The sequence below is a fragment of the Globicephala melas genome, chromosome 7 (assembly GCF_963455315.2).
Source record: "Globicephala melas chromosome 7, mGloMel1.2, whole genome shotgun sequence".
Classification (NCBI taxonomy): domain Eukaryota; kingdom Metazoa; phylum Chordata; class Mammalia; order Artiodactyla; family Delphinidae; genus Globicephala; species Globicephala melas.
The window spans coordinates 108,466,190-108,488,438 of record NC_083320.1 but is presented as its reverse complement, the minus strand read 5'-3'; the positions used below and the strand labels follow the sequence as shown (position 1 = coordinate 108,488,438).

Below are 22,249 nucleotides of genomic sequence, written 5' to 3'. Positions count from 1 at the left end.
CAGGAGGCAGAGGGCAGGTGTGGGCTGTGCCCCAGGCCCTCACCTTCTTCTCGTCTGCCTCTTTGCAGACCGAGGGCACCCGGCTGCAGAAGGATCTCCGGACCTACCTGGCCTCGGTCAAAGGTAAGGGGCAGACCTGGCCTGGATGGGCGGGCTTCCTGGGACGCAGAGAGGGGGCCCTCCCCACGTGGAGCTGATGGGCGCAGAGCTGGGAAGGGGCAGCAGGGCTGTCAGGGATGTCCACCTATCTCCTGGGACTTCAGGGGTGGGGCAAGGGTAACCCCCCCCCCAATCAGGGGTCCCCATGGCCCTAGCTGCAGCATGGCCCTTCTGCCCCACAGCCATGCACGAGGCCTCCAAGAAGCTGAACGAGTGTCTGCAGGAGGTGTACGAGCCTGACTGGCCTGGCAGGGATGAAGCGAACAAGATCGCTGAGGTGAGTATGGGACCGGTGGCCTGGGCCGTTCCCCAAGGGCCCTTCTGACCTCAGCTGGCCGCCCGTCGCACCCTGCGGCGCCCTCTGGGACCAGCCCTTCTGGTCCTCACGTGCTGTGTGCTCTTGGACAAGTCCACCTCCCTCTCTGACAGCCCTCGCACTGAGATGGGTTTCCTGATGCGGTCCTGAGGCACCTCTCCTCTCTGCGCTGTGTCTCCTGGCTCGGGAAGCCTCCCTCCCTGGCCCCACCAGCCCTGGGCCTATCTGATCCTCAGGGTCACGTTTTGAAAAGGCAGGAGGTGTGACCCCATTTCATAGATAAGGGGGCTGAGGTTCTGAGGAGCCGCCCAGCCGTGAAGCGATGGGGCAGAGCTGGCCCCCGGGTCCCTGGGAGGTGAGAGCCGGACCGGCTGTGGGCCGGCTCCTCTGGTGCGCGCTGCTGTGTTCTCGTCTCCCGCAGAACAATGACCTGCTCTGGGTGGATTACCACCAGAAGCTGGTGGACCAGGCGCTGCTGACCATGGACACGTACCTGGGCCAGTTCCCTGACATCAAGGTGAGAGGCGCTTGGTCTGTCCACCCTGCTGTGGCCTGGCAGCCTGTGTCGGGGAGCTGGAGAGGGCGAGAGGGCAGCCCCGGGCTGAAGGCAGGCCTCCCGCACTCGCCTGGCACTTTGTCCTCCAGGGCTGCTCCCTCTGAGACCAGCCTGCCAGCCCCCAGACCTGGGCCTTTCTGAGCTGGAAGCCCTGTCCGTTTGGGTCTCCAGACTAGGGAGAGACCTCATGGGGCATGTAAGTGTGTGGCCGTGTCCCTGTGGAGTGCCTGTAGGGTTGACGAGGTGTATTAAGGGGCTGGAAGGCCTGGGTATGTGTGCCCCGTGTTAGGCTCTGTGTGCTTGGAAGGGAAGGTGTATAGTTGTGCGTGTCGCCTCTCACCTGGGTGTGTTTGTGCGACTTCGCGTGTTCAAAAAGCCAGCTGCCTTTGCTGGGCCTGGGTGAGTTAGGACCCGTCGGTGTGCCAGGATCGCCGCCGAGGTGACTGGGACCCCAGGTGCTCCGGACATGCAAGCAGAGTTGTCTGGAGTTCAGGTGGTGACCGTAGTGCTGGACCCGATCCCCTGGGTGGGTGGGTGCGGGGGTCCCGGTCCACGCTGGCCACCTCGGCCACCCAGTGCAGATGCCTCAGGCTCCCGCAGGTGCCTTACGGGGAGAGTAGGAGGGAGGCAGGTGGTGGTGGCCCGGGCGGAGAGAAGCCCGAGGCCCAGGAGGCCTCTTTAAGGAGCTGAGGGCCAAGGGAGGGGGCTCGTCGGACGCGGCTGGCAGGAACTGACAAAAATGGTTCACTGTTGCGAGGACCTCCAGAGAAGAAAGGACCGCAGAGGGCACGGACTGCCTCGAAGGGTGAGCTCTTTGCCACCAGAAATGTCCCAGAGACAGTCGCAGGCACGTCTTAGACGGACTTGAGCCTGGAGTCGGCTGCCCTGAGCCCTCCGGGTGCATCTAGGTCACCGTGCCCGTGACCCAGTTTCCCCGGGTCAGCATCTCAGCGTGGGCGCCAGGCCCTGTTCAGCCCTCTCCTCCTTCTGTCCCCCAGTCACGCATCGCCAAGCGTGGGCGGAAGCTGGTTGACTACGACAGTGCCCGGCACCATTACGAGTCCCTCCAAACCGCCAAGAAGAAGGATGAAGCCAAAATTGCTAAGGTAAGGCTGGGGGTGTTGGGTGCTGCCGGGGAGTCTTCAGGGAGTGGCAGGCAGCAGGGCCGCAGGGGTCCCAAGCCCTCCTCCGGGGAGCCTTCTTCTGTGCTGCGTTCACCGCACCCTTGGCGGGCTTGTTTGTCACTGCGCCCTGGCCCGCGGGCATCCTCAACCCCCTTGCCAGATGGCTTCACGGCTGGGGACTAGTCCCGGTAGGTCTGGCCGAAGAGCCGGGGTGGGGACGGCGCTGGGCCCAGGGCCTGAGTGAGAGGCTCTTGTGGGCCCCTGGGCGAGGCCCCCCTCCTGGCCCACCCTGTAGTGCCGCCCTGTCCCCTGGCCCCTCCGCCTGCTCTGAGGCTGCTTTCCAAGATGAGAACAGGCCTGGCGTGGGTTTCACTGGCCCGGCCCCTCCCGGCCTGGCGCGCTCTGGCTGGAATTCCTTCACCGGATCCCAAGCGACCCTGCCACAGCTGGAACAAGCCGGGCGGGGGTGGGGCGGAGGTTGCACACACACTCTCCAGGTGAGGGTCTGCGGGCGGAGCCCCCCGCCCAGCCCGGGGCAGGACTGTGCTTGCTGAGCCCCTCTGCCCCTGCTAACGATTCTCACATTTTGCTTTGCAGTTGGAGTTCACCCCCTTCTCCGCCCCGCTCGGGGCACCCCTTAATTCTCAGCCTCGGGGCCTTTACCTGCTCTGGGGGGCCGGCCCTCTGGAGGGTGGCAGGTGTCTGTCACTGCACTGGAGACTGTTTGGACGTGGTGTTTAATGTCTGTGTCTCTGTTTCTTTCTCCCCACCTCCCTCCTGTTTCTCTACGCTCCTTGGCCTTGACCTTGACCTCCCCTCCCCCCCCAGCCTGTCTCGCTGCTTGAGAAAGCCGCCCCCCAGTGGTGCCAAGGCAAACTGCAGGCTCATCTCGTAGCTCAAACTAACCTGCTCCGAAATCAGGTGACACTGGCTTCTAACCTTGCACGTGCTGGCGCCTTCTGGTTTGTCGTCCTGTCCTTGGTGCTGGGTGGTGCTGGGCGCCCATCTGCCCAGACGCCCTGGGGGGGGGAGGGGCGGGGGCGGGGGCGGGCTCCTCCCGGGTTGGGAGGCAGGGCTGTTTTCATTATGTCTCTGCTGCGAGAGCTCCTGCTTCTGAGATCTGAGGTCCAATGCAGGAAGCGGATAGAGGCTGGGGGCTCTGCTTGACCTGGGATGGGCCCACCTCTGTTTGCGTGGTGCCCGGGGCTCTGGTCGTCCTGGGACCGGCTCTGAAATCCTAGCCTCCAGGAGCCCAGGAAAGCCTCGGAACCTTTGTCCTCTGTGAGGGCTTTTGCGGGGAGGGATGTGGTGTCTTTAATGCATTGTCCTTCAAGCTTCATAAGAACTGTGAGGTTGCCCTGAATGTACAGAGGAGACAAACCTGCCCAGAGAGGCAGAATCTCCTGCCCAAGGTCTCAGAGCCGCTTAGTGTCTGAGTTGGGGCTCACCCGACTCAAGCCCTGGGTCATTATCCTGGCTCCCTGGCCCGGGGCTCCACGTGGGTGGTCCTGCCACAGCTGGCCAGAGTCATGGTGACCCTTGTAAGTGGACCTGTAGGCCCCATGGTGCCCCTGGAGGGGACGCCGGGAAGGCTCTTCAGTCTGGCTGGGATGCTGAGACCTGGGGCCGAGAGGATTGGCTCTTTGGGAATTTCATGGAGGGCAAACAGTCCGCGTCACAGTGGTCCCTGAGGGCTTCCTGGAGGAGGCTCTTTGTACGAAAGTCATGAGTGATGACTACTATCCTGGCAATACCTCGGAATGGGCCGGGCCCTGGGTGAACACAGTGTGGCCGAGGACCACGATGCAGTGCCCTGGGAGAGGTGGCCTCGTGGTTCTCAGTCCGGTGAAACTGACCAGGCTGTAGCACCCCTTCGTGGTCCTGGGGTGGGGGCAGGTGACAGAGGCCCCACCCAGGAGGTGGGGTTTCGCTCTGGGCAGCTGCCCCCTTTTATCTGGGCCACCTTCTGATTTCCTCACCTTCAGCCCACACGTATTGAATGCCTGTGATATGGAGAACTCTGGGCTCCGCGTGGGCTTGTGGCTACCTGTTGCCCGATGTCTTTTAGGCCAAAGCTGTGGGCCGACTTTGGAGGCACTGAGCTGTTGACAGCCTTACCTCTCCAGGGTCTGCGGTAAATGGCCGGGGGAATCTTGGACAGGCCCGTGTCCTCCCCTGCTGCAGGAGGTGGAGGAGGGCCGAGGGGCTGGAGTGGCCTTTCCTGCCTGTAGAGTTCAGGACTTCTGGCTGGAGGGGGAATGGGGCCACTCACCCAGAGCCAGGATTTCTGCATAATTTTCCCTGAGACGGGTTTGGCACAGTTGCCAGGTGAACATTTTTGTTCTGTGGGAGAAGCCCCTGGGAGACTGTGGGGCTTGGGGTGGTGGCCGTGGCCGCTTTGGGGCTCCCGGGATGGGTATGGTTGGGGATCCTGCTGGAGGGCCCCCAAGCCCCCGCCCTGGAGGATCGGTCCTGGAGGATGGCCGGGGCAGGCCAAGGCACTGGGATCTCATCTTTGCATGTTGGATTGCAGATGTTTTGCCTTCCGGCCAAATTGACATTCCCATTTGGATCCTTTTCATTTGAGCTTCTCCTCCTTCTGCCCCACCCTGCCTCACGCCTGGCTGGAGGCTGGGGAGCCTTCAGGCCTTTGGCTGGCAGTGAGCTGGGGCACTTGGGGTCCTGGGGCTGCCCTCCTGGCTGACTTGACTTTGGGGAGACAGTGCCACCTCCTGAGGCTGTGCTCTCCTGAGCCGGCCAGCTCTGGATGTCCCCTGGGCTGCTTCCGAGCTGCTCTCCATGTGTGCTGGGGCCTCCCCAAACCTGCCTGCAGGGCCCCGGGGCCCTGCTGCATGGCGAGCTTTCCCACTGCTCTCCATGTCCGCCAGCGGCGTGTAGTGGAGCCGCCAGGGCTGCAGGGTCTCCCCAACAATGGACAGCTCTCCCCCCACCTCCTGCCACCCCTAGTGTTTCTGAAAGAGACAGGATATGAGGAATGTGACTCAAAGGGAATAAAAGACACAGGCCCTGACTTCTAGGAACTCTGAAATGGAGCCACCTTGTCCTCTGCAGCATTGCTGGGTGTGTGAACAGCGCTTGGTGCACAGCTACGAGCTGCTGTGCCGTCCGCCACCGTCTTGGCTCCGCTTGTCCATTTGGGGAGTTAGGACGAGCATCGTGGGGACCGGAGTGGTGGTCTCTGTGGCTGCAGGAGCCGGGGCGGTCAAGGTGGTCCTGGAGGATGTGGGACTTGAGCTGGCCTGTGGGTACTTGGGTGGGAGGCCCACGTGACAGTGCGAGGTGCTGGAGGCTGGAAGTGTGGGTGGTGGCCCCCCATCAGGCACTGGGATTCTCAGAGGACTAAAGCAGGGACGATGCGGCCCATGGCCTGGAGGGCACCGCAGATCTGACCCATTCGAGGAGTGGCCTGAGGCATGCATGCTTAGAGACGTTTCTTTTATTTCCTATTCGCCCTTTAATTTTTTTTGATAATATTTGTTTTTATTAGTATTCTGTGGACTCCCTTTAATTTTTAAGTGAGATTTTAAAAAGTGAGGCGAGGAGCCCTTGCTCACTCTAGCAAGTTCCAGCAACCTGAAGGCCATGTAGTCAGGGGCATGGTGGCCCTTCTTCCCTCCAAAGCCCACCCCCACATTCACCACGGCTCGGCCCCGGCACAGCGGCGGGTAGGCCCTGACTCGGGCTGATGCTGGTGCCTGAAGCTGGATGGGACAGCTGGGGGGGCTCAGGTTGGATGGGGCAGCTTGGGTGTGCTCTGTGGCAGCTGGCGGTTCCGGCCAGTTGGCCTGGGAACGTGAGGCTGCCGGAGGAGAGTTTTCTCCTGGGCGGGGCCTCCACGTTCGTTCCTGGTCTGTGACTCAGAGCCTGAATCCAAGTCACCCCCCCTCTGAGTCACTGTTTCCTGCAGCGCCCTCCGGAATGTGTTAGCCGAGCCCTTTCTGGGGCCGGGGTCTGTGACTCACCCCTACCCTCGTCTCAGCCCGCGCCAAGCTCCTTTCTTGGGCTCTGTGATGGGGTCTTAGCGCCACCGCCTGGTGGGTGTGGGCAGGCCTGGAGGGCGCCCGGCCGGCGCCCGGTCCCCTGGCCTCGGGAGTGGGTGCAGGCCCCCTGCCCAGCAGCCCGGCTCCCTCCTCCCCTGCCTCTCATGGATGTGCCCGATCTGCTGCCTCTGGCCTCAGTCTGGTGGGGAAGGGTTACAGAGGAGAGAGGGGTCGGGAGAGGGTAGGAAAGACTCTCCCAGGGAGGCCAAGTCAGGCTGGTGGTTGAGGCTGAGTAGGGGCCAGACCTGGGAGAGGAGGGAAGGAAGAGTCAGAGGGGCCGGCACGAGAGCTGGCGGCATGCGGACTCCTCGCCTGAGAGAGGCTCCCCTGGAAGCGAGCAGGGTCCCACCTGGCTGGGTCTGGGGCCTCTGCCCTTCCTGTGCCCCAGCCCCCTTTGTACCTTGTCTCATGCTTTCTTGCTGTGCTCCTCTCACCTCCATCTTGGCGCATCTGGGCCAGATGCTGGGGGGGCGGGGCGGGTTCTCCCTTTGGCCGTGGCTGCTCTGCCCGGAATGCCCCCGACGGGCCTGGCTGTAGGGGCCCGAAGGGCTGCATGGGGAGGTCTGCCCGGGCGTCCACATCCACTTCAACCTCCATCTTGCCCGAGCCCTGGTCCCCGTGCACTGGGGCGGGGGGGGCGGGTCTTGGGAATGGGCGTGGCCTAGCCTGGGTGGGCGTGGCCTAGCCTGGGTGGGCTGGGACGGAGGCCTGGCAGAGGGGAATGACCCGTCCCGCCCTCCAGGCCGAGGAGGAGCTCGTCAAAGCCCAGAAGGTGTTTGAGGAGATGAATGTGGATCTGCAGGAGGAGCTGCCGTCCCTGTGGAACAGGTGAGGGGCGGGGGGTGGCGGGCCGAGCCTCGGCCGCCCTCCCCTCCTGAGGCGGCATGGGCATTCTGCGTGCCCTGCTCCGTGCCCTCCCAGGGCTGGGTCCGGTGAGGGTGGAGGCGAAGCAGCCCGTGTGGCTCTCCTGGGCTGCCCGCCCTGGTCTGCAGTTCACCTGGCCCTTCTTCCCTCCCCGCTGCAGCCGTGTGGGTTTCTATGTCAACACATTTCAGAGCATCGCAGGCCTGGAGGAGAACTTCCACAAGGAGATGAGTAAGGTAGTGCCCCTGGGCTGTGCTCCACCTGTCAAGGGCCAGGGTCAGAGGCATGGGTGGGCCGAGCTTCCTCTTCCCTGCTGGGGTTGGACACGTGCTGGTGACCACAGGGGGACCCTCTGGGCCCCTGAGAAACAGTGTCAGGGCCCAGTCCTCAAGGAACAGAGTGTCAGGGCCCAGTGGGAGCTGCTGGGTGCTCTGGGGAGGCTGCGAGTGGGCCCCAGGGGTCCAGCCCCGGCCCCCTCCCAGCTCCCAGTTCTATTCTCCTTGCCTGGGTGGAGCCCACCACCCTCAAACTGGAAACGTGCTCTCAGGCAGCCTTGGCCCAGGGAGCTCAGTGTCAGAAAATGGTGGCAGTTTTCCAATTTGTAGGCAGATAAGAAATAAATTACTAAAATTTTCCCAATTAAGAAAATGTTTTAAGTTTGCTCTACCTACAGAATCCGGCGCAAGCTAATCTGGGTCTGATTAGCTTAAATTCCTATGTTGTGTTGTCTTCATTCTGATTGAACTGGCAGTTAAGCTGCAAAGCTGCCTTGGAGAAACGTGGCGTTGGCAGCTCCCTCCCTCCCTGTGCCCTGGGTGGACCTGACTTTGTCTCCTGGGCCCAGAGGAATGAAGTGATTGTGGGGCATTCCAGGCCCAGGGCAGGAGGAGGGCTTTTGCCAGCTTGGGGCCTGTCCTGAGTGACCACCCTTAGTATGGTTTCTGGCCTGGTAGGCCTTCCCTTTCCTTCCTACTTTTTCTTCTTCCCTTCAAAGATTTGAGACTTGTAAAAAAAATTTAAAAAAACAGAGAGAGGTGTTTTGGGAAGAAAACATTTATGTAAGGTGGGAGGAAAATTCAGTTCTGGGCTTCCTAGTGGCTAAAGCAGAGGGAAGTATACTCAGTAAAGAGAATCACGAGGTGCGTGGGGTAAGCCCCTCGTCTTGCCTGGGCTTTTGGTGACACCTCTGGCAGTTGTAACGTGGCCTGAAAGCATCTTAAGTGACTTCAGCAATTAGGATCAACAGTTAATTTGCCAAAACAATTGAAAAAAATTAAAAACAGTACAAGCTCTATGGGGCATTTTAAGAAACGCCCCGTAAGTAGGAAGAAGAAAAAGGTGGTCCCAGAAACAGTAGCTGTTCTCAGGGCAGCCCACTGCCTCCTCCTTTTTTCCTGTGGGTTTTCTGGGACAGGTGTGCTGGTTCCCTGCCCCCAGTGATGGGAAGACAAGAGCTTGCTCCTGGTTGGGGCAGGGGCACAGGGCAGGGGCTGGTGGGGAGGAAGAGAATCAGGGATGTTGTTAGGGAGAGGGGGGCTGTTTGGTGGCCCCCAGCCAAGCGGCTTGCTGTCCCTCCTGCAGCTCAACCAGAACCTCAACGACGTGCTGGTCAGCCTGGAGAAGCAGCACGGGAGCAACACCTTCACGATCAAGGCCCAGCCCAGGTGTGTGATGCCCCCCCTCCCCTGCCGAGGGCCGCTGGGGGCTCAGGGAGGTGAGGTCTGGGGCTGGGCTCTTTGCTGAGGTCCTTTCTGGCTGGGCCTCCCTGTGCTCAGGGGAGCAGGTGAGGGCCCCCCTCCTCCTCCACCCCGTGTCCCCTCTGGGAAGGAGCTGCCCGGGCAGCCTGCAGCTCCCCTGCCTGGGCCTGGCTTCCCTATCTGTGCAGCTTTGCAGGTGGACCCGGGGACTAAATGATTCAGCCCAATGGGAAGGGAGCCTCCACGTAGAGCGGGGGCCTGGTCCCAACCTTATCCGAGGCCCCGGATGGCGGGGAGTGGGGGTGCCCTTGTTCCTGCCCTCTGCCCAGAGGGGAGCCCTGCTTCCTGGGGGGAGAGCTCCAGGGAGGAGGGGAAACTCCTGGGCCTCGGCTGTGGCCCGTGGGAAACCACGGCAAGTCTGAGATTTCCCTTCCTTTCCGTCCGTGAGCTGCCCTGCATCGCAGCACAGTGTGGAGAGCAGCGATGCACCTCGCCCTCCTCGGCTACAAGGCGGGTGATTGCATCTGGTTCTTGGGGTAATTAGGGTGTCCCCTAGGAGGAGGAAGGCAGTCAGTATTCAGTGAACGTCACTGTCCCTCTTGTCCCCTGCAAACACAGTATGTGTGAGGGAGGGGGCGGCCCACAGGGTGCCCTGGGGGCAATAAAGGCCAAAACGTGTTTCCCAGGTCACCGCCTGGCCTGGGGGTCATGGTGGCGCGTCCAGGATGGGTGAGGAGGGTGGAGGGCGCCGCCCACCCAGGCAGTGCAGGCAGCGGGGGCCAGGCCGCCTTGGGAAAGGGCTGGTCTGAGGGGAGAGGAAGGGCCTTGGAGGCTCGTGAGCCCCCTTTGCAGCAAAGCGGGCAGCCAGGTTGCCACCTCTCCCAGGGCCCCCTACTGACCCCGGTCCTTCTTGGGCCCAAGAGCTCCTGTGGCTGGACCCCGGGCAGGGCGGGTGGCCAGCGCTGTCCCGGCCTGAGCCGCCTGCCGCCCGCCAGGTCCTGCTTCAGGGCAGCATCCAATTTTTGCTTGTTCCGTGGGCACCACCTCAGCGTGCCTGGCAGGACACGGAGGCCAGCGGGGGCCCCAGGACGGGACAGCCGGGGCCGTGGGCAGGACTGGGCCCTCTTCCCGGCCTCCGGCAGTTAGGAGGGCTTCTGCTCTCAGCCCTCCTCTGAGCAGAGGGGCTGCCGATGAGGGAAGGGAAAAGGCCGGGCCCACATCTGCATTTCCCCCAAACAAAGGCCTCAACGTCCCGCCCGTCCCCACAGAAAGAAAACTAAACTGTTCTCGCGGCTGCGCAGAAAGAAGAACAGGTACCGGCAGTGAGTGCTGTGTGGTGGGGGCCTCGGAGCCCAGCACCCCGGCCCCTGTGCATGCGCCTGGCCCTGCCGAGGGCGCCACTAACCCCTAACTTGCCTTCCTGTGTGTGGTGTGCGTGTTGGGGGGCAGAGGGGTGTCGGTGGGAACGGAGGGCGGGCAGACCGCCTCAGCACGTTCCTCTTGGGCTGCGGCCTGACCAGGAGTGGAGGAAGGGAGGTCCGGAGGCTCGGGGAGAGGGCTGCTGTAGCCCCGCGGTGTGTAGGAATTCTGTGTGTGTGCGTGTGTGTACATACGCTGGATGTATGTGTATTCTTTAAGGAGGCAAAGACGTTCCCATAAAACACATTCAGTAAAGGTGAGAAGGAACCAGCGAGTCTCCCACGCATCTGTGCCATTGTCTGGCCCCCCGCCATGCTCGGGCAGGTGATGGGGTCACTAGTTTCTGTCTGTCCTTCTAGACCTGCCCGGTCCAGCACAGTGGCCGCCTGCCTCATGTGGCTGGCGAACACTGGAAATGTAGCCAGGGTGACTGAGGAGCTGAATTTTTAGTTTATTTAATTTAAACAGCCACCTGTAGCTGGTGGCTGGTCTCAGTCAGCACTGTTCTAGAGTTTCTTTAGGCAAGTACAGCATAGATTTTTGTTTTGCACCCAGTAGCGGGCCCTGCACACCGTTTGTCCTTGTTGGTACGGAGACTCGACTTGGGGGCCTCACCCTCTCGTCCCCGCTGTGAAGACCCCCCCCCCCCCGTTTATTTACCCCCTCTGCCCGTTGCCTCTGCCGGTTCCCCGGGTTCCCCGGGAGGACCCGTGGGAGCAAAGGCTCGGGGCCTGGGGAGCGGGGCTGGCTGTGCGCTGGCGTGAGGGGTGGACGGCAGGCAAGCTGGCCCAGAGGCCCGTGGGCTCAGGCTGAGGAGCAGGGCCGCCCTGAGCGCAAAGGCTGCTGCGTGACGCGTGGGGGTGAGACTCACCTTGCTTCTAGGATGCGTGGCTTTCTCCTGCTGTGGGGCTCGGCGCCCCTGCACCTGGTGGAGGCCTGAGGGAGGCTGGCCGGCCCCTGGCGGCGGCTCCCGGCTCCCGCCCTGGTCCCCCCGCCCCCGGGGCCCCGCAGATCTCAGCTTCCCCCCCGGGGCCCGCAGACCTCAGCTCCGGGTGTGGTTGTCACTGTGTCCAGGGCAGGCCCTGCTGCGGACACCTGCCTGTTCCCAGTACTCACGCCTGTGTCGCCTCATTTCCACCTGTCCTTCTGCACACGAATGTGCAGTTTCACACGTGGGTGCACAGGGACACACACTTGTGCACACGTGGGCGTCACGTTTTTCCAGTGAGTCTGGACACACACGTGCACCCTCAGTTTCCCAGGATCTACGTGGACACACACACGTGCGTGCACATTTTCACACACGGGTCCCCGGGGCATTGGCACATGCACACACCCTGTCACACGCACACCTTCCTGGACGCCGCGGCCTCCCTGCATCCGGGCCCCTCTCTTGTCTCGCCTCCGCAGTGACAACGCCCCTGCGAAAGGGAACAAGAGCCCCTCTCCTCCTCCTGATGGCTCCCCTGCCGCCACCCCCGAGATTAGAGTCAACCACGAGCCCGAGCCGGCTGCTGCGGCCACCCCCGGGGCCGCCCTCCCCAAATCCCCGTCTCAGGTAGGAACGTGTCTCGGTGGCCTGTCCCTCCCTTCCTTCCTCTGCCTCCTGCTCTGCCGCCGTTCCCCTCCATCCCTGTCCCCTGTCCCTGCCGGCCCCTGCTAGGGTCACAGGGGCATCTGTGACCGTCTGTCTCCTCCTTAAGTGTCCCCCCACCCGCACCTGCTGTAGCATCCCCTTCTCTCCTTTCCCCTGGCCTTTGGACTGCTTGACCTTCTCCGTCTTCCTTTCCTCCCGAGACAGTCTCCAGGGGAGACTGCATCCAGATCCGTGCAGCTGGCTGCCTCCCCCTCTTCCTTGCCTTCTTCCTTGCCGGGGGGCCATGCGGGACCCTGAAAGGGGCATCGCGAGGAGGGGCTCAGTGAGGGGAGAGGGAGGGGGAAGCCCGCTCCCCCCGTCAGTTTTCTCCAGGTTTCTGCAGCGTCCCCAGGGGCTGCAAAGGGAGGAAGGAGGGGTGGGGTCCGCCAGGCAGGACCATCTGAGCCCTGCTGGGCTGTCCCCTGGCCCTTCGGCTCCTGGCCCGCTGGACAGCTGATTAGGAGAGCGACGCTAAGAGGGTGTTGAGAGCCTGCACTTGACTCGAGCACTTGCTCGGGGCCGAACCCCGCGCCAGCCTTTCTGTATTTTCATTCATTGTCCTCACAACCAGCCTGTAAGGCAGACGCTGTTATCACCCCAACGACAAGCGATGAAACCCAGGCCTGGGCGGGGGGGTGACTTGCTGAGGTCCCCGAGTGGGCAGGTGCGTGGCCCTCTGCGGGGCCCTGGCTGTGTGCTGGCCTCGGGGGTGACGGCCAGAGGCTGGGCTGCAGCTCCTCCAGGGGTTGGGGTGGGCAGAGGGCCCGGGCGTGCAGGAGCAGAGGCCGGGGCTGGACGCCCGGCTCTCTCTCAGCTCCTGTTTCTCTCCTCAGCCTCCCCCGAGGGCGGTGAGGGCCAGATCCTCCGATGCCAGCCCCTGGTGGCCCCGCAGGCCCTTTCCTTCTTTTCTGTCCTGTTCTCTCCTATTCTCTCTTCTTTCGCTCCCTCGCCCTCCGCCCTCCCCTCTCTCTGCACAGGGTTTCCGACCGCCTGCTTCGGCCCCTCCCGGGGGCCCCTGTGGTCTCGGTGTCCGTGTCTCGGGGAGCAGTGGCTCTCCTTGTTTCGTCCTCCTCGGCGGCTGGGGGTGTGACTAACGTGGCTTTGTCTCTGTCTGTCTCCCTGGCCCCCACGCTCTGCTGTGCGGCCCCCCAACTGCTGCCGACCCCCAGCTCCGGAAAGGCCCACCGGTCCCTCCGCCTCCCAAACACACCCCGTGCACGGAGGTCAAGCAGCAGCAGACCCTCAGCCTGTTTGAGGACACAACTGTCCCTGAGATCAGCGTGACCACCCCCTCCCAGGTCAGCCGCGGCCGCCGCGGCCCAGCTCTCTCTCCCTTCTCTCGCTCTTTCAGGGTGCGCATGGCCTTCCCCCCCTCCCACCCCCGGTGCCTCTGCCTCAGGAGCAGGGGTCGGCTCTGGGCCTCTCTCTCGCACGTCCCTCCGTCTCTCCACCCGTCATCCCTCATCTCTGAGCACGTGGCCAGACCTAGGGACACGGGCAAACAGTCCTAGTAGAGACCGTCAGCTGCGCAGTGGCCTCTCCGTTCCATTGATGCTGTGGCCAAAAGGGGCAGGGAGCACGGAGGACCTGGGCCAATCAGGGAAGGCTTCCTGGAGCAGGTGACGTTTGCCTACGAGCAGACACCGTGCGTTGGCCAGAGGTGGTAGCGTGCGAGCGTGTAGGTCAGGACGGGTGAGGGACAGGCTCAGGATCTGCCGGGAGTTCCGTGCGCGTCAGAAGAGCACTGCTTGGGCGGCGGTGAGGAGGTGACTCGCAGGGTTGGGAACACCTGCAAGGCGCTGAGACTTGAGCTCCCAGAGCTGCTGACCCGACTTGGAGCCGGGGCTGTGGCTGGGCCGCAGAGCCCGGCTCCTGCTGTCCATGCCCTAGGAGGCACGTAATGCCCATCCCCAGGGGGACGGAGGGAGGGCGGAGCAGGCGAGGTCACTGTGGTGGCAGGGGGGTGGGCCGCACATGGTCGGGTCAGCTCACAGAGGCCGCAGTGCGCCGACCACTCCAAGCATGGCCTCCGGGCCTCACAGCCGGGCTGCCCTGTCCCCGCCGGGCCTCACCATTCGTGCAGGCTGGCTAGTCCCAGGCTGTGCTGGGCCCATGTTGCAGCACTGCTGTGGGCTTGTCCTGCCCGGGTCTCCGGGTCCTGCCTTGTGCAGGCTCCTTTGCACAAGCTCAGAGGCCTGCAGGGAGGGGCAGGGCTGGGGCTGGCACGTCGGGGGAGAGGCAGTTAGGAGCGGAGGACCTCTCCACGATGAGGGACCATGGGGTGAGTGGGCTTCAAGCCCCCATGGGAGGACTTCGGGTCGGAGCTAGGAACTTTCAGGGCAGGGCGGCTGGGGGAGGGCGGGGGTTGCCCTGCCTCGGGGGACCGGGAGGGAGCCTTCCTGGAGAGCCTGGCTGAGGCTGGCCCCGGGCACTCCCGAGGCCTTGGGGAACCGCGGCCTCAGGGCAGCTTGTGGCTGGGACGCTTGCCGCCTGGAGCCTACCTTCGCCTTGGGGTGCACTCGAGGGCTAGTAGACACTGCAGGGGGTGGAGCCAGCTGCTGACCTACGGGGCCTGGTTCGGTTTTCAGTCCCCTCTGGGAGGGGCTGTCCCCACTTCACAGGTGAGGAATTGAGGGCCTCACCTGCAGCCAGGCTGCCCGTTGAGCGTGGCCCTTGCGCCCCTCCGTGCTCTCTGCATGCCTCCCGTCTGTCCTTCCGCCCACTCCTCGGAGCCGGGGCCCCGCCCAGCGGGGTTGGAGAGCGCTCGCCGGGGTGCTTTGCATGGGGCTGGGGTGGGCTGGTCCCCCCAGGCTGCTGTGCCGACAGCGCTGCTCTGCTGGGCTGTGGTGAGTAGCCTGCGTGCCTGCCCCCGAGGCCGGTTCCGGGCCTGCATGGTGGGAGGCTGGCCTGCTGGGAGGTGAGCAGAGAGTGCGTGGTCTGCCCTTGGCCTGGTGACCCTGTACCCTTGGAGTCTGGTGGGTGGGGCGGCGGCTGCCTGGGCCTGGCTGGCTTCTTAGAGGGGTGGGTGGTGGGGCCGTGAGGGGCAGAGAAATGCTGCCTGCAGCCGGTGAGGGCACCCAGGCCCAGCCTGTGCGGCCTCCCGGACACTCGGTCCCCTAGAGATGGCAGTGACCTTCCTCCCAGGCTCGTTGGACAGGGCTTGACTTGAAGGAGAGTCTGTGGCTGGGGATGAGTGTGGGGCGGGAGTGAGTCCCCTGAGCTTGGGCCTGGGCCCTCTGCGCTCTGCGCCTCATCCCCTGAGCTGTGCGCTGGCGGCACCAGCCCTTCTCAGGACTGCGGGTGTTGGGTCTCCCCACACAGGCCGCAGCTCAGGTGGGAAGGCCCCCCCTGGGGACCTCTGCCCATGCTTCCAGGTCTCGGGTCCTTCTAAATGGAGGACCTCAGGTGCTTTGGGCTGGAGAGTGTGTTCCGTCAGTTCTGGGCCCCATCAAGGGGGTGGGGAGGGAAGCTGGCTGGCCTGGGCTTGCGGGGCTGTGGCGCTCCCAGCCCTGCCTGAGGGGAGGACCCTGGGCTGAGCCAGGGCAGGCATAGCCCTCCCTGTCCCCGGGGAAGCCCCTTGTGTGAGATGGGGCCACAGGGGAGCAAGCCCTCCTCCCAGGAAGGCAGCGTGTCCGCTGGGCACTGGTGCCAGGCGGCTTGTCCTCCAGGGTGGCTCTGGGAAAGACCCTTTTCTTCCACGATCGTCTGGCCCAGCTTACTGAGGGGCTGGCTTCTCACAGTGTGGACGGGGCCACTGCGGCCCGTCTCCTGGGGCCATTCCTGTTACATGCACATCCCAGGGCTGCACTCAGCCCCGCTGAATGGGAAACGTGGGGGGGCTGGGGAGGGACGTGCAGTGTGAACACGGGTGCTCAGGTGTTGGGGACCCCCCTGCCCCCTCCGTTACGACGGGGCTCCTGGGCTCTGTGTGCTGGCTCGGCCCTGAGCTGGCTGGTGGTGGGTGTCACCACAGGACTGCCTCTCAGTCTGCGGCAGCACGGGGAGGCCTGTGCCCGTCCAGGGGCCCTCGGAGCCGGGGGACTGAGTGTGGTCTTGTCCAGCCCGTGCCTTGGCCTGGGCTGCTGCTGGGGGGCGCAGGCCCGGGGAGGCCTCCTCGGCCTGCAGGATGGGACAGACGCGAGACAGTTGGGGGCTCGGCCTTGGTCTGGCGGGTGACTGCCTGGCGGCTGGCCCCGCCCCAGGTGTGTCCTCGTGTGGGCGGGGCTTGTGCCGGGGGTGTGGTGGGGGGCGTGCCCTCGTGTTGGTGGGTGTGTCTGGGAGCGGGGCCTGCTGTGCCGCCCTGGCGGAGTGCTCACAGCCTGGCACTAACTGCCTTCCTTCTCTGCCGCTGTTGCCAAGTTTGAGGCCCCGGGGCCTTTCTCGGAGCAGGCCAGTCTGCTGGACCTGGACTTTGACCCCCTCCCACCTGTGGCAAGCCCTGTGAAGGCGCCCACGCCCTCTGGTCAGGTTGGTGTGAGCCCACCACTGCCCACGGGCCCACCGGCCTCTGGGCCCCGGGGCCTGGGTTCATGTCTGCCCTCCGGCCATGTGGGCCCATCTAGGCCCAGGCCTTTGGGGGTCCTGGGGTCACCAGGCTCCCCGCCCACTCACTGCCCTTCCCCTGGAGCCCTGGTCCCCAGCTCTTGTCACCTCCCCTGGTCCTGACCATGGGAAAGGGAAGAGGGCGGACACAGGTCAGCAAGAGGACCTTCGGGACGAGGTCAGCTGAACACTCACCTGGCAGCTTACACGGTCCATCTCAGCACCCTCCTGCCCCTCTCGTGGTGGCAGCCCCGGGTTCGGGCACTCCCTGGCCTGGGGGTCTCAGTAGCCTGGAAGGTGTCCAGGACTTGGTGCTCTGGGGACCGCAGAGCCCGGCTCTGTTCTGCCTGCCCTGTGCCTGCTGGGCTCGAGGGCCCTGGGACGGGTGCGGGGTGGGGGTCCCTGGGGACTGCTTGCCTGCCGCCGCCTCTAACCTCCGTGCTAACTCTGTCCTTCTCCCCTCTGCTGTGCTCAGTCAATTCCGTGGGACCTCTGGGAGGTAAGCTGTGTTTGCTCTGTGCCCACCCTGCCTCGTCTTGCACCTGGCTGGTTCACAGGTGCACACGCACACGCACGCCTGGCCGTGCCCACGCGCACAGGGAGCTGTCGGGCCTCCAGCTCGTCTGCTTCCCCCCCCGCCCGCCCCCCCCCATGGAGACACTGGGCCTTCAGCCAGGCCCTGTGGGAAAAGGCTCCTCAGCTTAGCCTCTGAAGAGTCCCCCGTGGTGCAGCCCAGTTGTCAGGGCCTGTGAGTGGCGTAGACAGTGACCAACTGGTCCCCGAGGGTGGATGGGGTGTCCCCCTGCTGGGCCAAGGCCTGCTGGGTAGGGGGGCCCTGGGGTGGAGGGTCCTTGCCTCCGAGGAGCTTTCTGTCAGCAGGGGCCCCACAGGGCAGTGGCACCAGGGAGCTGCTGGGACAGAGGAGGGGGGAGAGATGATTCGAGAAACAGGACAGACAGAGTGAGGCCAGGCGCCTGCCCGACAGGTGCTGCCATCACCTGGTGGCTCAGACATCCACGCCCTCAGGGAGGACACGGGATACCCCACAGCTGGTGACGCGGCTCCCGCAGGACCAGGAGGGGCTGGCGAGAAGGCGCCTGCAGCCCAGGCTCCGGGGCTCGCAAGCTCCAGGGTATTTCCCTGGAGGAGGCCAGAGAGAGCCATGTGCTGAGCTGCGTGTGACACATTCACACCTTCCTGTCCCCTGCGCAGTGGTGGGAGGAGGTGTCCCTCTGGGGAGTCTCTGTCTGTGCCCCGTGGGGCGGCCAGGCTGCAGGTGCCCATCTGCTCCCGTGGGCCCACGCTGGGCTGCTCACGACCTTCTTCTCTTGTCTCCCACCCCCCCCCGCCCCCCGCCCCTCCCACCCTGTTCTCCCTGGTGGCCCATCACTAGCCCACAGAGAGTCCAGCTGGCAGCCTGCCTTCCAGGGAGCCCAGCGCTGCCGAGGGCACCTTTGCCGTGGCCTGGCCCAGCCAGACGGCCGAGCCGGGGCCTGCCCAAGTAAGTGCCCCCGCCAGCCCCTCACCCGCCCCCGGCCTCTGGGGGTCTAGCATGGAGGAAGAGCCCGGAGGAGGGGGCACAGGACGGACAAGGTCACCGTGGGACTGAGGGTGAGGCTAGGGCCCTGAGCCAGGAGGCCCCGGGGCAGGGCTGTGGCTCAGTCAGGTCAGCCCCTCACCCGCTCGCCGACCCCCGCCCCAGCTTCCCAGCTCAGGACTCCCACGGTGGGAGGGAGGCATGTCTCGAGCACCTCCAGGTCCATGGTGGGCACTCTCCAGAATTCTTTAACCTGCAGCCTGACCTAGACATTTCCTCCTGCAGATGAGGAGGTGGGGGCTGGGAGGGCCGAGTGATTGCTCCCAGAGCTCAGAAGTGGCTGCAGCCTGACTGCAGCCGGGCAGCGTCCGGGGTGCCCTGCCTGGGCCCTCGCCACGGGAGCCACCTGTGAGGGGCCAGCGGGACCAGGCGGGTGGCAGGAAGCCGAGGCTTGGCCAGGGCTTGGGCTTAGAGGGCAGGGCCTGTGAGGGAGGCTCAGGGGTGGCAGCCAGGGGCCTGCGCTGGGCTTCTCAGCAGCATGTCACTCGGGGTCCGTGTGTCTGCCAGCACCTTCTCCAGCCGCTTCCGTGCCCGGAGCCTTTCTTTGAGGGGCTCCCTGTACCAGGCAGAGGCACTGGCTCTCCGTGGCCCCTCTCCTTGTCCCGGTCTCAGCGCCCCATCCTGTGTCTGACCCCATGCTGGCATTTATGTTGCAGCCAGCAGAGGCCTCGGAGGTGACGTGTGGGACCCACCCTGCGGTTGGAGCCCAGGAGCCCGGGGAGACGGCAGCAAGTGAAGCAGCCTCCGTAAGATGACAGGGACCAAGGCCCTGTCTTTTCTCCCCGCCGCCCGCGTCTCCCTAGCCCCGTGTCTTGCTCTGTGCTGGTCCAGGTCATGGTTCCTGGTGAGGAACCTGGAGGCAGGCTGGTGTGGCATTGGGCACAGACACCCCCTTCTCTGCCCGCGCGGCCCCGCCCTCCGGGACCCACTCCCCGCCCTCGCTAACCTGCGCCCCCTCCCGCCAGAGCTCTCTCCCCGCGCTGGTGGTGGAGACCTTCTCGGCAGCTGTGAACGGCACTGTGGAGGGCGGCAGCGGGGCAGGGCGCCTGGACCTGCCCCCGGGGTTCATGTTCAAGGTGAGCCTGGCCTGCTGACCCGCAGCCTTCGGCTGCCTCCGTGGCGGGGGGGGGAGGACGCTGGGCCCGAGGCTATGTGGGGGCCCAAAGCCGTCCCTCCCCGACTACCCGTCCTCTGCTCCCCAGTCTGCGAGGTGGCTTCCGAGCCCCGCTCCTGCTACTTTCACCTTCTCCCGGCGCCCACGGGGCTGCAGGTGGGACAGAGGCTGCCGAGGAGAGGGTGTCAGCTCTCCCCACCCTCTGCAGGTGCAGGCCCAGCACGACTACACGGCCACTGACACGGACGAGCTGCAGCTCAAAGCTGGGGACGTGGTGCTGGTGATCCCCTTCCAGAACCCAGAGGAGCAGGTGAGGCCCGGTCTGCAGGGAGGCGGCGCGGCCAGCAGGGGGCAGCAGAGCCACGCCAGCCGACCCGCGGCCTCTCCCCACGGCCTCGCCTTTGCTTCCGCCTCCCTTCCCTGCGGCCGGCACAGTTCCCCTTTTCTGCTCTCACCCTGTCTGCCCCCCTCAGTTTCTCACTTCCTGCTTCTTGCTTCCTCCTTTCCTCAGCCTCTGTCTGCCTTTCTCTCGATTCTCTGCATCCTAGTTCCTTGGGCCCCTTCTCCCTTCCAGGCCCCCCCAACCCGGGCCCCCCTCCTCCAGGACCGCATCCCAGGCTGCCCCCCACCCGCCGCTCTGCAGCCTCCTGTTGGCCCCAGGTGCCACCCTCCAGGCTGGCCCCGCCCTTCCCTGCCCATGTGACAGACCCCCGAGTCCACAGCCCTGTCCCCAGCTGGTCCTCACCCTGTGCCTCGCAGACCCTTCTCCTGCTGTGGCCTCTCCTTGCTGTGAAGGGCCTCAGAGTGGGCTTTGCTGAGCAGAACTGCCCCCTCTCCTCCCCCCCCAGGTCTGGATGGGCTGCTTTATTCAGGTCGCTGTGGCCCCGCAGCAGGAGCCCCTGTTTGTGGGGTGCTGGCGGTCCAGTGGGGCTGCCCACATGGGTATCCAGGTGGCAGCCACAGTGCAGAGGAGACCTAGTGGGACTCTAGTCCGTTCAGTCACCAACATGTCCCTGTGGTGTAATTGTCAGAGTGGCCGAGGGTGGGAGGAGGGCTGGATTGGGGTGAGGCCAACCTGGCTGGGGCGTCCTGGGCTGGGGCTTGAGGACAGTAGGTACTTACTGAGGCCACCGTGGGCTGGGAGGTTTGAGTAACAAGGATTTCCTGGGCCTGGCGCTGAATCAGCCCATTTTCCTAAAGCCCCAGGTCCCCGCCGATCTCCCCGGGGGGCCAGCCCCGGGGAGGTGGGGTTTGTAGGAGCAGACTCCTGGCCTCCCAGCCCACAGTGGGAGCCATCTGGGGTGGGTGGGTGTGGCTCAGGGTCTAGGACAAGCCAGGTAATCCTGCAGGTGGGTCCCAGGCATAGCCCCGCTGCAGGGGCAGCAATGGCAGGGGGTGTGTGGTCACTGCAGGCCCAGGGGTCAGGGCTTGTCACGGCTTGGGTAGATGATCCTTCTGAGGGGTCACTATTAAAGCAAAGGTCAGGTTCGACTCGGAGGGCTTGGTGGGATGGCCTCAGGTCACTTTAGAAGCTTTCAAGTGGTCAGTGCTCAGCATAACTTTCTGGCATTTTTTGTGGAAGGCCGGAAGAACAGTTAATGTCCTCCTCGGTGATGTGGCCTCTGTGGGCACCAGCTGGTGGGAAGCTCTTTGGTGGGGGATTGAAGGAGTCGTTTAGAGGCGTTTGGACCAGTGCAGCAGTCAGGCTGCCTTCCCGCCTGAGGACTCACCAAACAATAAAGAGTTAAATGCACCTGCTGCAGGGAGGGATGGCTCCTGGGCTGGGGGGCCCGGTTTGGGTCTCAAGAGAAGAGCAGGGAATGCTGCCTGGAGGAGGCGTCCTTTAAGGCGGGTGTGACGGTCTAGAGGAAATGAGCGGCCAGAAGGAGGGCTCGCCCTGTCGGGGTGGACGTCGTCCTCCCCCAGCCCCATGCAACGCGCTGGCTTCCCCTCAGGATGAAGGCTGGCTCATGGGTGTGAAGGAGAGCGACTGGAATCTGCACAAGGAACTGGAGAAGTGCCGGGGCGTCTTCCCCGAGAACTTCACCGCGAGGGTGCAGTGAGAGCAGAGCGGCTGGTGGTGCTGCGGATGCGTGAACAGCAGCACCTTTTCCCGAAAAATGTGTGTTTCTTTTTTTTTTTTTCCGTTTTTGTTTTTAAACTTTTGAAAAGCAAAGGGAAATTGAGGGGAGAGACCTAAGCCAGGAGGTGTCTTCCCAAAGATGAGGTGGTTTTCCAAAGAGCCTGGTTTCGGCGAGTCCGGCGGAATCGCCAGTGTTCCTGAAGCTGCTGTATCCCCTAGTTGAATTCCCGGCCGCCTCCCCCGCCCGCGCCCGCTGGGTGGCGCCACTGCCGCCGCCTGGGTGCCCGGCCGCGGGGCGGGTCCTGGGGGCCGCCGCGCACCGCTCTTGCCTGAAGCTTGGGCCGGCCGCCCGGGCCGGGGCCCTCCTTTCCTGGCAGCTGCCGCGGGTGGCGTCCAGCGTCCCCTGAGACCTCGGGCCCAGACACCAGCCTGGCCTGGCCCTGCCCCGCAGACGTCTGTGTGCTGTTTGAAAATAAACCTTAGTGTTCAAAACAAAATGAAACAAACAAAAATGACAAAAGTACTCAAAGTGTGTGTGTGTGTGTGTCCCTCCATTTCTGTCTGCTATGCAGTGCAGCCGCGATTATCTGTGCTTTTGTCCTGAAACAGCCCACCCAGCAGGCCCTCTGCCCTGACCAGCACCCCTGCCCGTGCGTGACCTCCGCGTCCTTTGGGGCTCATCTGGGCCCGGACCCGGCAGGGGCTTCGGCCCTGTTCCGTGATGTTTTCACTGGCTGTTGGTGGGGATGCAGGAGATGGGGGCCAGGTGACGGGAAGGGCAGACAAGGGGCTCGAAGAGCCAGCTCTGTGCCCAGGAGTCTGCTGGGTGCCGCCCTCAGTGACCCTATTTAGTGCGTGTGAGAACTCGGGGGCGGTACCAGGGCAGCATTGCACAGGTGAGGAGTCAGGCTCGAGGGATTTGGGGGTTTTGCTGGTGAGTGGTGGGACAGGGGCGGGAGTAGGGGCAGGGGCTGAACCGGAGCAGTTGGCCCCCGGGCGCGGGAAGGCCTGAGGGGCTGGCTCCCCCCCGCTCCCCACCTGCCTCTCTTTCTGGCATCAAGGCCCCCACTGCACGCAGCCC

At 64.3% G+C, this 22,249-nt stretch overlaps 1 protein-coding gene across 9 annotated transcripts in view; it reads left to right on the top strand.

Annotated features, from left to right (window-relative positions):
- Positions 1-21,228, top strand: part of BIN1 (bridging integrator 1) — a 55,303-nt gene extending 34,075 nt beyond the window's left edge. For 2 of the 9 annotated variants that reach the window (XM_030840427.3, XM_060302574.1), the window contains exons 3-19: positions 69-123; positions 342-436; positions 897-992; positions 2,030-2,137; positions 2,984-3,076; positions 6,959-7,044; positions 7,241-7,316; positions 8,662-8,744; positions 11,607-11,754; positions 13,002-13,130; positions 16,192-16,299; positions 16,850-16,873; positions 17,768-17,875; positions 18,628-18,717; positions 18,937-19,047; positions 19,294-19,395; positions 21,041-21,228. In XM_030840427.3, coding sequence (XP_030696287.1) covers positions 69-123; positions 342-436; positions 897-992; positions 2,030-2,137; positions 2,984-3,076; positions 6,959-7,044; positions 7,241-7,316; positions 8,662-8,744; positions 11,607-11,754; positions 13,002-13,130; positions 16,192-16,299; positions 16,850-16,873; positions 17,768-17,875; positions 18,628-18,717; positions 18,937-19,047; positions 19,294-19,395; positions 21,041-21,148 — 1,620 coding nt within the window. In that variant the 3' untranslated portion in view covers positions 21,149-21,228. The remainder of the gene's footprint in view (positions 1-68; positions 124-341; positions 437-896; positions 993-2,029; positions 2,138-2,983; positions 3,077-6,958; positions 7,045-7,240; positions 7,317-8,661; positions 8,745-11,606; positions 11,755-13,001; positions 13,131-16,191; positions 16,300-16,849; positions 16,874-17,767; positions 17,876-18,627; positions 18,718-18,936; positions 19,048-19,293; positions 19,396-21,040) is intronic. The other 7 variants (XM_030840428.2, XM_060302573.1, XM_030840419.2 and 4 more) reach the window with 7 other exon arrangements.
- Positions 21,229-22,249: the final 1,021 nt, after the last annotated feature.